At 37.0% G+C, this 14,303-nt stretch overlaps 1 protein-coding gene across 1 annotated transcript in view; it reads right to left on the bottom strand.

Annotated features, from left to right (window-relative positions):
• LOC113120233 (single-stranded DNA-binding protein 3-like) overlaps positions 1–13,780 on the bottom strand; it is a 45,518-nt gene extending 31,738 nt beyond the window's left edge. The window contains exons 1-3 of the mRNA XM_026290161.1: positions 13,560–13,780; positions 1,962–2,034; positions 86–147 (exon numbers count right to left, since the gene is read on the bottom strand). Of these exons, the coding sequence (XP_026145946.1) occupies positions 86–147; positions 1,962–2,034; positions 13,560–13,615 (191 nt within the window). The 5' untranslated portion in view covers positions 13,616–13,780. The remainder of the gene's footprint in view (positions 1–85; positions 148–1,961; positions 2,035–13,559) is intronic.
• Positions 13,781–14,303: the final 523 nt, after the last annotated feature.

The raw sequence follows: 14,303 nt of genomic DNA, 5'->3' as shown, positions 1-14,303 counted from the left end.
AATACACACTTATCAGTACTACTGTAGCTTGCACACAGACAGTAAGACATTATGTTTAAATATAAATAAAACACATGAGACTTACCACCACCATGAATGGAGGAATCCAGGAGGCTCCCCTAACGTAATGTTCTTCTCCCATCGGATCTACAACAAGCAGTGAGAGAGAAGAAATGAGAAAGAGGGGTTTTGATACTTTAGATAATGTAACATTTTCCTGTCAGATGTTGCACAGTCTGCTCTCTGACCCAATCCAGAGCCCATATATCATCCTGTTTTCTCCACCAAACAACAGACTTGTTTTCCTCAAATCCTTCTACGACACTAGAGCTAAGAAATGTTAAATACAGGAGAAAGTCCTTCTGGGAAGCTCTTATGTACAAGTTATAATTTCAATGTGAAATGCATTGAAGATATTTTGATCTTAATATTAACAGAATAACGATAATGCACGTCTTAGTAGTGAAAGTTAATGGGATCCAATGTTGTTTTAGGCCCAACTGACTTACATTATATGGACAAAACCAAGTGAAACATTCTTCAATATATATGTGTTTCGCAGAAGTCAGCGTCCACAAAACAAACAGTTCATAGTGCAATGGTTCCGTGATTGAATAAGTAAGACACACCTGATTTGGAAAGCCAGGGCTCCAGAAAATACAGAGATTTTCATCTGGTAGTAACAATGTTGGTGCCTTTCACATGCCCTCATTTACTACTGCAAAATGATTTAAAGGTAGCGCATATTCTTGCTCAGCCCCATCCTGGTTAATCTACTAATGTGGAGACCTACAGCTTGTGACCCACAAAATTAATCATGGCTTCTGTTTTTCCCACACATCATTCAGGCTTTGGGGCTCACTTTCACTCCCAATCCTTTCTGCTCGTGTGGAAATGACCAGGGCGACTCTCATTAAAGCCATAATCTAAGTGTATTTAAGAAACATTCTCCTTTGTAATTGGTGAGTAGAGAGACCTGAACTGACCGTGGTAAGTGTGAGGGAAGAATTAGCCTATTATAACAATTATATGTGGATGATTACACAGGAAAATGTAGTGGGGAAAAAAAGAAAATCCAAGAGGATAGAGAGGATAGGTTTGTTCACTGCAGCCGAAAGTGGATTACCGAAGCAGGTCTGAAGGTTATGAACACATTATCAGTCAATTTCACCTCGTCGGCCTGCCAAACGGCAAGATAAACATCTGACCAACTTGTGGTGCTTTTGAGAAGTGCTGCAGAAAGTCAGGAAAACAATGCCGCCACGCAGCAGAGATGCCGCCAAGCCAACAGGGAGGAAAAACACCCTGGGGCTACAAAGCAATGGACGGAAATGACTGCTCACAAACAAACAGCAACTAAAAATTCCTGCTGTTAAAAGGCTTATCATAAACAGCTATTACCTAAAAAATTATGATGGGTAATTAATAATTTTGCACATGGTTGGTGTGGAGAAAAGCAAACGGTTTAGCATAGTTAAGATCAACTATACATCAATACATTGATGCAGAGTGTCAATGTTCTCATTAAAGTCAATACATTAAAGTACGATATTTCCTTACACAAAACAACAAAATTAAAAGGATTCTAATGTTCTCGTTTAAATGTGGAGTAGGAAAAATTTAGAAAATGTTACTGTGGCAGTACAGCGCAGCCGCACAACATCCTGCCACATTCAAACGGAACAAGTGGATTCAATTAGGATTTTATAGCATCGCAGAAAAGAACAAGCTTGATAGAAAACATGCTTTTGTAAGTGATACCATATCACCACAATTATGTATTTTTATAACTAGAAATGTATATTTATATTAATTGTTTATAATAAAAAAAGGCAGCTTGATGGATGATAATTTAATAATAAAGTGTTTTCTAACTAAAATCTGTAGTAAAGTCATAGAATCTAGTCAAATAATCTAAAGTGTGTGTGTGTGTGTGTGTGTGTGTAAAACCAAAGTCTTACCTCGGAAAGGAAGGTCTGTGCTGATTTCTGGGCCCCAACATGCAATAAGTACTCGTACACGTATAAAGCTAACCTAGAAGAGAACAAGAGAGAAACAGACGTTATATTCAGGGCATGATGATAAGAAAATGTTTTAATATAAACAATAAAGTTTCATATACTTCATTCAATAAAAAGCAGTGTGTGTGCCAAGTAGTTTTGTGTGTACCTGGTTCTGAATTTTGCATCATTATCTTTGTAACACACTGACATCAGACTTTATGACAAACTTTATGAAAATCAACTAAGTTCCATGTGCAGATTGCTATATGTTGCTGACTATTTATAGCATAGGTTTTCATGCAGCCTTAGAAGGTAGCTGCTTATGTAGGCGGTTTGCAAGGTTTTAGAACTGAGATATAGACTTTCAGTGCCTGACTGTTTGCTGTCACTCTAGTTTGGATATCATTCAAACAGTTTCAGAAAGAAAATCAGTGACTATCATCAACAACAATAGGGATTGTTGATTACACAAGTACACATACACATACAAAACCCATCAACCGCAGCGAACGCATGTGAACTCTACACAGCCTGTTTGTACCGTGAAAAGAACAGAAAGATCAGCCAAAGCATGCATAGCTGGAGTTGTCACTGCAATCTGACGGCACCATTGCGGTTCTTGTGTTTTTGTCATTTTCTGTATCCATTATGTCTGTTGTTTAGCCGCTTGGGCTAGCAATTACCCAGCTTCCAATGTACCGCGGGGCTGAAACTGTACCATCCCTCTGCTCCTATCCTTTCCTTTTCCCTTCCATCAGCCATGAGAGAAAAAAGCACTGCAAAGCTCTCCTGGCAAAATTACATTCAGAGACCAGCACAATTTGGTAGAAACACAGCTTTAGCCTAGCTGCGGCACATTTGGGCAAAAACATTAATTTCCACCATGGGTAAGGCAATGCATCCAGAAGATTGGCTATTCCATATGGATGTGCGCTGATGTCCAAGTCCGATGTTTCAACAGAGACATAACAGGTTTGGTCATTTTATGTAAAATTAAACACTGATTGCACAGGAAAGATGACTTCTAATAGTTCACTCAAAACTGATTGCACAGGAAAGATGACTTCTAATAGTTCACTCAAAAATGAAAATTCTGCCACCATTTTTTTACTCATGTTCCAGTGATATTTTACAAAATTTGATTGGAATACTGTTTTTTGTTCATACACTGAAGGTCAGTAGGGTCCAGTGTTGTTTTAGATCCCACTTACTTGTGTGAATAAAAACAGCTAAAACATTCTTCAAAAAACCTACTTTTATGTTCCATAGAACATTATCCCTTTAAGATTGTTTTGGACTTTTTTTCACTTTTATGAATAGATACAGTAAGAGTGAGATAAGGAAATGAGAAACAGAACATGTTGTGAGCCAGATTCGAACTTGAGCACCACAACTCACAGTGTTTTGAAGCATGAGTGCTAACCATTACTATTTAAGAATATAAAAACCATAGAAACCACCGCAATTTTGTAATTATCTAATGCAGGGTTTTTACTGTTTTCGAAAACTATCAAAAACATTTTAAAATAAATAAATTTTGAAATAAAGATTTAAAAAATAAAATTATATATATATATATATATATATATATATATATATATATATATATATATATATATATATATATATATATATATATATATATAAAGGGTGACCCCGAATAGTCGACGAATCGATGCTTTGATTCGAGGAGCCTGATTCCACCACCTATCTATCAGTCACGGGCGGTTTTTGATTATGCCATTTTGACTATATAGTGGAGCTCAAATGTCTGATTTCACATAGAACTACCAGTTTTCTACTAATAAGTTAATATCAACCTATTATGATAAAGCTGTAAGGATCTGCTTCAAATTAATATTTTAAAGTGCGTGAATAAATCCAACCACCCCTATAGATTTATGTTTCACTTTCTATAATCCGTGACGATCGAAGAGCATCTTGGCGGCAGGGATTTAAAACTTTACCAAGACTCAAACTGACACAGCTAGAGACTGGATTTTTTCAGACAGGTAGAGTACAAGTGATTTCAAAACATTTCAGCCGGTGTATATATATCGTGGATATATTATTTACCTCATATCAGATGCATTTGGTTTTGAGTCAAGTGCTTCATTGTAGTACTACGGTGATATCTCTTCAGCGCACAGCGCGAGCAGGTCAAACTATAATGTAGAATAGTAATAACTATGACTGGGACTGTTATATACATACTATTATAATGAGAAGACCATTATACTAAAATGCTATGAATTTCTAGAGTTTAGCTGCAATGTTTCTGCACATCGTTTCGTGAAGAACGCGTCCACAAAAGGAGTTCACATTCAGAGCCCCGCAGACATGTTCATGTGCATTCGCGCCCTTTTTGCAAATAGCTTGTAAGTCTTAATATTAACGTTATGTTGTATAAATAACGAAGCGTATTCTATATGAAATTATGAGTTGAATCCCATTGATTAAAAAATTGCTATCAAATACGTCACTCTACTTGTCATCTTCAGCGCGCGCAGCTCAAAACAAAAAACGCAGAACATTAACAGCTTACGTTTTAGGTTAACATTATAGCGAGAGCACTATTGTGTTTTAAAAAAAATATATATTGTTAATTGTTATGGTTTCGCCGATGTTAAGTGTTAGCTATCTGTTCATCAGAACATAAAACATTATCAGTAAAAATCAGTAATTATGTATTCGAATGCCTCACTTGACTCCTGTTAATGTATTTTGCCCCGCCCCCAAACATATGATTCGACTGTCAGTCAAATATCGGCAAAATATCTTAAATTGTGTTCCCGAAGATGAACTAAGCTTGTACGGGCTTGAAATGACATGGGGGTAAGTGATTATTTACAACATTTTTATTTTGGGGTAGAGTATCCCTTTAAGATCAAACACATCTGAAACTATTTCAAACCTAAATAGTACTATAAAAAAAAAAAGAAGACTAAATCACATTGTGATTTCATCATCACACAAATCAATACATTTCATAAAACTGTAATCAATTGTAATAAAAACTATAATATCATATATGAATAATACTAAGATAGCACTTTTTTGATGGAGCCTTCTCTCCAACGCACATCCAGTGGGCAGAAGTGTGTATTTGTGTGTGAGCAGGAAGCTTTCCCAGGCATCAGCGAGGAGGTGAATAAGTCAGTGGAAGGAGGCGCCCAGGGTGGCAGGCTCATAAATAGCAGAGGAGAGCTCCCTCTGATCAGCCAGTCAATGACTGTGATAAAGTTGAATGAAAGACAGGGAGGAGATCCAGTGCTCCATCACTGCACAAACACTGACACGCTGGTGCGGGAGAGTGACCAGGATGACAATGCCTCCCACCGAGAGACAGCGATGGAGGGGGAGTCAACGAAAACAGTAAAACTGTGGAAGAGAGGTTCAAAAAAAAGTCCAGTTAAAGGCCTTACCGGCACAAAGGATTTACAGAATTAACATGTCAGCAATAAACTTAAGCTACATTTCGGTTTACCTCTTAGCCATGACAAACAGAAGCAGGGGTGGGCAATATGGCAAAAATGTCATATCATGATTTTTTTCAGAAAGGAACAAGATTTTTAATCTTATCACAGTTCATTTTTTCATGTTGTTCACCAGAAAATCGAAATGCTGTGATTGTTAATGCACCCTCCTATTAACCTTTCATTGTTAATAATGTAAATAACAGCCTAAATAAAATATTTTCTGCATCTAAAGTTATCTTTTTTTTTTTTTTTTTTACAAGACTTGTATTAATCTCCTTGATTCATATGGACTTACATTACAAAATCCTTTTATTTGTTTCGTTTTTTTGGAATCCTCGCATAATCATTTATTTAGCAAAGGCCATTTCAGTGAATTTCACTATACATTTCAAAGCCTTACATTTGAACTGCACCAACGACACTCATTCAAGCTTTGGTAAAGAGCTTAGTCAGGAAAAATGCCATATTTGATTTTACATTAATGAAAATGAGGCAGTTAGTGTATAGTCACAAAGCCCTTCGGCCAGGCACTCTGTAAAATAATTTTAACTAGCCCAGATAAAAAAAAAAAAAATTATAAAAATGGATAAGAGTCCAAATGTCATTCAAAAACATTTTTAAAACACAAATACACTTTTTTTTTTTTTTTTTGCTTTTAGTCCGACCGACTTGCCGATTGTAAATTTGCGTTAAGACAGACCAATTTTTTTTTACTCTTCAAACAACTAATACAAAAGCAATAAAATACTATTATTTATTTATATTTAAGTAAGTATTGTAAATATATATAAATTGCTACAAACAAAGGCTATCTTCTTTCATAAAAAAAAACCCCTGTGACGTCATCTATGTTTACACGGATGTCACACTATGGCCTGTGCGTTTGCTTCATCTCTCATTCTCTGTCAGAGTTAACGGTTTTCGGTGGGTAATGATGGCTATGGCTGCAGTAAACTAAATGTTCACGGTCACTGTTCAAAGTCATACGGGTTCCGGATGGGCACCATAGTACATCTAATAAAAATACATTAAAACAGCTCGACACTGCTTTAACTTGGCACGAAGTTCTGGAAAAACTGTGCCCAGATCTTTTCCCATCCCTTCTTCCGTCTAGTCGAAAACCGTGTCCGTGTCGACTGTCACTTTATGTTCGAAAATCTATTGCACGAATCAAGCACGAATCAACCAACACAAGTTTCAAAAACGAAAATAGGAAATTGATTTTAACGACCTTCTCTGGGAGCGCGTCCAGGTTTTTTTTTTTTTTTTTTTTTTTGAACAGGCGTCACAGAGCAACAGCAGTGTCGGACAAACACGCATAACAGCAAATAATACTTCTGCACAATGCTTCTCTTTTTACAACAGAAATGTGAATTCTGCTGGTATTCAGACAGTCTCATGCATACAGATACAGATTCGGGCTAGAATCACCGAGGGCTGTCAAAATAGCTGAAAAACTAAATTCGATTTTTTTTTTTAACTTAAATATGATTTGTATTTGAATTTAAAATGCATAATTTCAGTTAGGGTGAAGAAAAGCTTTTTGCTTCTCTTCTGAGGCCTCAAAATAGCGCATCAAGCTAAATATTACTGCATGTTTATTCAAAGCATTAGAATACAAGATTGTGAAAAAAACATAATATTTAAAATAATGTTTATGAACCAATTATTATTAATTAAGTTGGTTAAAGAACTATAAACAAAACCGCATCATGTATGCATGCATTGTTAAATAAATAAAAAGGGCGGAAAACCAATCACACCGGATACATTTTTTCATTTAAAAACATGAGATGCAGTGGGATGGGGAACAAAAACCCAACATAAAGTCTCGAGATATTTTTAGAAAATTAAATTAAATACATTAATTTTACATATCTTTCTAAACATGCGGCTCTCTTGTGCGAGACGCGAGTCCAACGGTGTCCCTCTAGAAAATGCACGAAATATGCATTCTGTGTGAACGGCTTGGTTTCCGTTTTGATGTAAACAAGAGCTTCTCCACATTGATGTTTTTTTTAAGTGTCTTCAACTGGATAGGCCAACAAAACCTTATAATGCAATGCCACATACATCATCATCGCGTCTCGTGCACCACTAATAAAGATCAAGAATACCTCGGATGGTGCGCGTACACGAGGTGACAGATGAGACAGTAGATACTGCGTGTCGAGCTCGTCTGTCTTTGAAAGTTGTGTAGACACAGCTGTGCGCGCGGCGAGATAGAATGGAACACGTACCAGGGCTCATAAGGCAGCTTCCTTAATGCACACCTTAAATTTGAATGCGCATTCGAATGTGGATTTTTATTTTAAATTCGACGAATAGGCCTATTCGAAAGAAAATTGCCTATGAGATTTTGTTGTTGTTTCAAATCGTAAACACAGCCATGTTGAAGCCTGCAGTAAATGTTTTGCATTATGGCAGTCCACTTTGCTTATTGTTTTTCGAAAATGTTGCACTCCTGTTTGTCATTGTGCACGTAACTTCACGCCAATAAATCATCAGAAATATTGGTCTTTACATTCCTCCTGCCTGTTGTCCATGGATTTACCTATATTTGGTGTTATTTGCCGTATAAAACTTTAGACATGCAAAATCGATTTTACAATCGATTCAATGAACACTCAAATCAAACAGGATTTTTTTCACAAAAGTGACATCCCAAGAAAGCAAAGTAAACGGTCTCTCATTCGTAGGTTGCATTGATACGTAGTGGTGGATGCAAGTCAAACCGTAAAACAGTACCTAATTCTTCTCACCTGAAATTCATGCAATAAACATGTGTTTGACAAAGATTTAAATTTGTTTGTGGTCTATATAGCCTGCATCAAAATGAGGTTTGCAATGATGCGCCCGAAGGTGTGGGTTGAAGACCCAGTCAGTGACGTCACGATATGCTAATTTGTTTAAATTCATACCGACATCATCACAATCACAAAAATTTAAAAAAAATTTTTACATTGAAACTTGTAAAAACAGAGACTACTGTTATTACTGTTACTGCAAACCAAAATATTTTTAAGGATGGCCTAATCCGTGAATCACATTCGTCAAGGGCCGTGGAGCAGCTGGCCCATACAGTTAATGATTAACGGATCAACTACGACAGCCTACATCGCACATCCTGCGATGTGACTATCGTGGATTCGTACATCGCGATATCGATGCTTAAATGACACATCGTGCAGCCCTACTAGTTACTACCTAACACTGGTTCTGAAGAAGTAAAAACCACAGTTACATGTCTCTGACTGACATGACCAATTTAGTCAAGTAAACTGTTCACTTCGTAATTTGCTAGTGACTTAGCTCACTACCTGTCTTACAATAAACAAGGGTTTAGGAACACCAAAGGGGTTCGACCTCTGGGCTTGAAGAGAACATCCAGCAGCTGCCATCTGCATAAATATGAGGGAAGCACGAGATGATCTGGATCACACTGTGGATTCCCAGGAGTTGGCTTATAAAAATTTCATGGCAGGGAAGCCCATGTGATCTGGGTGGAGGGGTGTACTGTGTGCTTTGGTACAGGGTACCAGCACCTGGCCCTGATGCATTATTGAACACCGTTCATTCAATTGCACCTTCAAGGAGCACCTTGTGTAGTTGTCAGAAACATTGAGTGCGAGAGCCAAGAACAGGGCCTATGGATTCCTACGGTCCTGTTTGGAAGCCCAAACACTTAGAGACATCACAGAGGGATGGCAACAGGGAACTACAGCTGATGGGATAAAAATATTAGGTTTTGACTTACATTGTAATAAAAAAACAATAATAATAACAATAAAAAATTACATTACATGGTTTTCCCACAGAACTGGGATACTTTTATAATGCTGCTTTATTCTATGGATTGATGGAGTCTGAGTCATGGGTTGACTGAGATGGAACCCTCTGGAAGGAGGTTCTGAGCCCCGGGACACAAATTTGGAGCAATTGGAGCCATTTCCCCCCGGAAAGCCATGCAGCCTGGCCAGACACTTCTTGCCCGCTTCTCATGGTCTCATCCTATCAGCTGTAGTTCCATGTACCCATTCCTTTGTGATGTCTCTAAGTGTTTGGGTTTCCAAACAGGACCTAGTTTTGTGTACCAATTGGGCTGATTTTTTTTTTTTTTTTAAGTAGACCTGGCAACCCTGGCTGCATTCAATTTTCACTGTTGCCTTTCCATCTATGCAATTTCTCCACTTGTACGTGATCAACGAAGTAAAAATATTAATTTTAAACTAATTCAGCTAGAAAAGCAATGCCTACCTCTGCTCATTTAGCAACATAATTGTTATGTTGTAGATACTGTTCTTGCTTATAGCACAAACAGTGTTAGAAAGGCTACAAACTGAATATGAAACGTGCAAGCAATAGTAATAGTGATTCTTGGCTTATCAGGTAATGCTAAAAAAAAAAAAAAAAAAAAAAAACATTCTATTTTATTTTGAAACACCATTCAAATCCATCTGTCTTTATATGCCAGGCTCTCTCATATCCAAATGACTGAGAGGAGGTGTTAATGTATGCAAACCTGATCAGCAAAATCTAAATGGTGCGCTCTCTCCAGAGGAGGACAAGACATATAAAGAGCTATATTGTGGAGATGGGGAGGGGGTGGTGGAGACCTTGTCACCCGTTGGGGCCACTGGAGCCTGCAGCATGCCGTCTTAAAGCTCAGCCTCCTTGTTCAAAAGCCCCAAAAAGAGGACTGCTGGAGGGAATGCTCAGGGGGACAACTCACAAGTCTCTCAGCCCCTTCCGTCCCAGTTTTCTGCAGATCTACAGTCTCCCTTTGGAGAAAGCTCTGCCAATCAGAGGTGCTCAGAAGAGCTAAGTCCAGTGGTGTTGGAATAGTTCAGTATAGGTGGGTTTGTTTTGAGGTGAGTGAGGTAAAAAGAGCTGATGTTACCGTACTGCTGGAACATAAGGTCTTACTGCAAAACAGCCTCACCATGACTCCTTGTAGCACTGTGGGGAGTCTCGTGCGCGCTGGGAACATTAAACACAGGTCAGATTGCTTGGCCTACAATATAAAGCCAGGTGCGAAACACTGTTTTCATAGCACTTTTCCCCTTATTTTCAGAGAAGCAAAAGGCCCATTAAAAGAATAGTTAAATTGTTTTATTTATCTTAGATCAAATACGGCACAGGCTGGATGTCAATAACATCAAGAATCATTGGTTTCATGTCTTGCGATCTGACATTATAATGGGAAAAATATGATTTGAGACATACAGAGATTCATGAATTGTTCAATTTGAAAAAATTACTCGGAAAAAGTTATCATATGGATTCAGAAATAAGTGGTTTCCATTAACCGAACTAAAAAAAATAGAAGGAAAAAAATAGTAATATAATATAAAAAAAATAGTTTTAGTTTCTGATAAATTGTACAATAACTTAAAAAATATTGGCAAGTCCAACAGCACATTAAAATTATCCAAAGTGACAGTAAAAACGTATAATGTTACAAAAGTTTCTATTTCAAATCAATTCTGTTCTTTTGAATTTTCTATTTATTAAAAAAAGAAGAAACAATGTAACATGGTTTCCACAAAAATATTAGCACTTGATACTTGACACCATTGACAATAATCAATGGAATAACAGTATGTATCTTTACTGTACTATGCATTTGTATTTTTGCTGTTGACCATAAGAGACTTTTCCAAAAACAATCTTACCAACCACAATGTCTTGAATGTTTTGAACAAAAAATTCAAAAACTTAACATAAAATAAAAATCTAAATATAATAAACTCTGGACTATATATATATATGGACTAATTTTATGGTGCATTTACAAACTTTTTGAAGCTTCACAGACTAGTCATTATGTCACTGTATGACAGAACAGGGATTGGAATTATTCTAAATGTTTCATTTATTGTGTGTTCCATGTAATAAACAACAGAACAGTTTGAAGGACATGGGGGTAAATAAGTATGTTTTGGATGAAACCTCCATTTAGAAGAGTTCGCTCAGGGATGTGACATTTTTCATTAGACATGAACCAAGGCGAGGACAAATAAGATGACAGTTCATGACAGCTCCAAAGGAAAATGTCTAAAATGTATCGCCAGAGATAAACAGGTCCCCACGTTCCGCTCTCGTCACAACACAGCCCACACGGAGTCCTCACATCAAAGAAATCTGCCAAATGTATGCCTTGAGCACACCTGACATCTCGCCCGAGGCTCTCAGATAAAACCATCTTTAAACATGAATGAATCACACATAACCGTCCTACAAAGGCACCGTTAGGAAATCATGTTTTCATCCCTCCTATTAATTATTCACCCTGCACAGACATACAAGACAAAGGAAAAGGGTGAAAATGACAAGTTCCTAAAAAGTTCTCTTCACAAAAAAAAAAACAAAGTGCCGCAACCTTGCATCAAAGCTGCCAAACTGAGAATCCATCTGCTCTTTTGGCCAGAGACGGTGTACATCCAATGGATCCATTTTTCATAAATCAGTTTTTATAGTGCTTTAATGCCCTTCCACAAGTTGTAATTAAAAATGTACATTAGATATAAAAACTCCTGACTATTGAGAATACAAACTGAATAACAAATCTGAGATCAGCAGGAATTACGCTTACTAAGGTGCATCATTCTTTCAAGCCATTTTTGGACATAAAAACGTCATCGGACATTCAGTATAACACAAATGAAAATGAGCGTTATAAAACTGTGGATGTGATTTCAGCTTATTATCTAAAACAGAGCATCTCGTACTTTCCATTTAAGCCCCTTAAAGTGTGTTGTGGGACTCTGATCCTCATCATTTTGAGTGGTCACTATCAACACATCCTGAATTCAGAGGTTTCAAAAGAACAACTGAAGCTGATCACAGGTGCAGCCAATCAGAACAAAGCAACCATTAAAAAAAAATTACACAGATTATGAGAACAGCAATGTCTTAAACTAGCTATAAGGACACTTACCAGCAATTACAGTTTAAGACAGTCAAAATAAAAAAGAAGAAGCTTTTAGACAGCCTTACAAACCAATCAAAGTTTTACTCCACAAGTATATGCTGTCATTTGGTATTAGATTTACGTTAGTTGAGATTTTAAAAAATTTTTTATTGAGTTCATGCATTTTTCGACCCATGACCTTTCTAGTCCTTCATAATTGCCAGATAAGGGTTTTAAAAATCATTTCATTGTGATTTCAAGAACAACTTTCCATTCAGAGGCATCAAGCTTTTTAATGAATAATTTAAACAATTAAACTTATTAGTGTACATGTTTTCAACAAGACCTCAACATCCTCTGGCAAGTTTTACTCCCTAAGACCAATATCTGGTTGCTTAAACATGGCAGATCTTAAATATCCCTATAGAAATCTCTATGACTCTGTGTGAAAAATCATACTTTTAATGTCACCTGATGTTTTCAGTGCTTATGGAAACCTTGTTTAAACTACACTGTCCACATACTATGCAACATACTATGCAACTTGCAACTCCTCTTGATTTAGCAAAAAACATAAACAAAGGCTTATGTATTTAAAACAACAAACCTAAAAAATCCACACAAAATTGAGAATTCATAGCAACTTGGGGAACTAAGATCAATGAATAACAGTATCGCGCAAGTCTGGGTGTTTTAAACCACAAACTTAACGTTAAAATCTTCAACTGTCACAAACTCACTTATCAAATCAAATTTTTTTTTTACATTAGTTTGTACAGCTGCTCTAACATGATTACGTGCATCAAAGATGAGATCTTGGGATCTGTATGTCTCATGCACAAGAAGCATCTGAGCATCAACATCATGCACTGATCCAAATCTTCCTCAAAGTCTTCATCTGCATCTACATGGTTGGTACAATCCTTCATGTAACGTCTACTACCTGAATGCAATGACAAAGTTGATCCAAAGCAAGCACAAGCCGCATGCATTAACAAAAACACCTCGAAAGAGATGTGCAGCACATCTAGATGAACACTGCACAGAATCTGCAACAATAACTACTTAGCAAAGTGTTCGATAGCCGTCTCGTGCAGTGCAGTGCAGGCATCAGAGAACGTGCAGGTTTTTGCTCTGTATGTGACAATGCACAAATTCACTTACTTCTCTCTGGCTTGACTATCGGATGGAACGACAGCTCCTTTCCCTTTGGCGTACATGGTGGACTCTGTTTGAAGACTTTTAACCTACTCAACACCTGTCAAAGAAAGCGGCCAGGAAAACGGTCTATCTCCATAGCTACCCGCTTAGTGTTTTCCTCCCTTTTCGTACATCTCCAGCATTGGCCACAAATCAGGCACAGCTTCTGCTGGGGGAACTTGAAACTGTCTACTGGTGGATTTTTTTTTTCAATCGCTGTTCCAGGATTATGCTCACCCTCCCCCTGCTGCGGAGAAAAGGGGGGGCTCCTTAAAGGGGAAGGCACGCTCTAGTCGTTGGATTGTTGTACTGTCTAGACTTGTGTAAATCATGTAACAAACTTAACTGAAAAGCAGTGTTAATAGATCTTAATATTTAGACTCTCAGTAAAATTGAAAAGCAATTGTAAAAATGATTCAGCAATAAATATATGTATTTATCAAAAGAAGACAGAGTCCCATCTATGAGTACCATCTCATGTTGAAACAAGTGTGCATATGATTTGTTTTTCAAGGTTCTTTATTTGTAATGTTTGAAGGAGCAAATTTATGAAAAATTTTCCATAATTTTTTATTTTCTTTTATTTATCTTTTTTTTCTCTCTGAAATTCACTGTGACAATTTTAAAGACTACGCGGTATCAAATCTAGAGTTTTAGTCATTCATTTTTATAAAAAATACAGATAAAAATGTAGATTTTTTTTTATTC

The sequence above is a fragment of the Carassius auratus genome, chromosome 2 (genome assembly GCF_003368295.1).
Source record: "Carassius auratus strain Wakin chromosome 2, ASM336829v1, whole genome shotgun sequence".
In the NCBI taxonomy this organism is placed as follows: Eukaryota; Metazoa; Chordata; class Actinopteri; order Cypriniformes; family Cyprinidae; genus Carassius; species Carassius auratus.
This window is presented reverse-complemented; position numbering and strand designations above follow the sequence as displayed.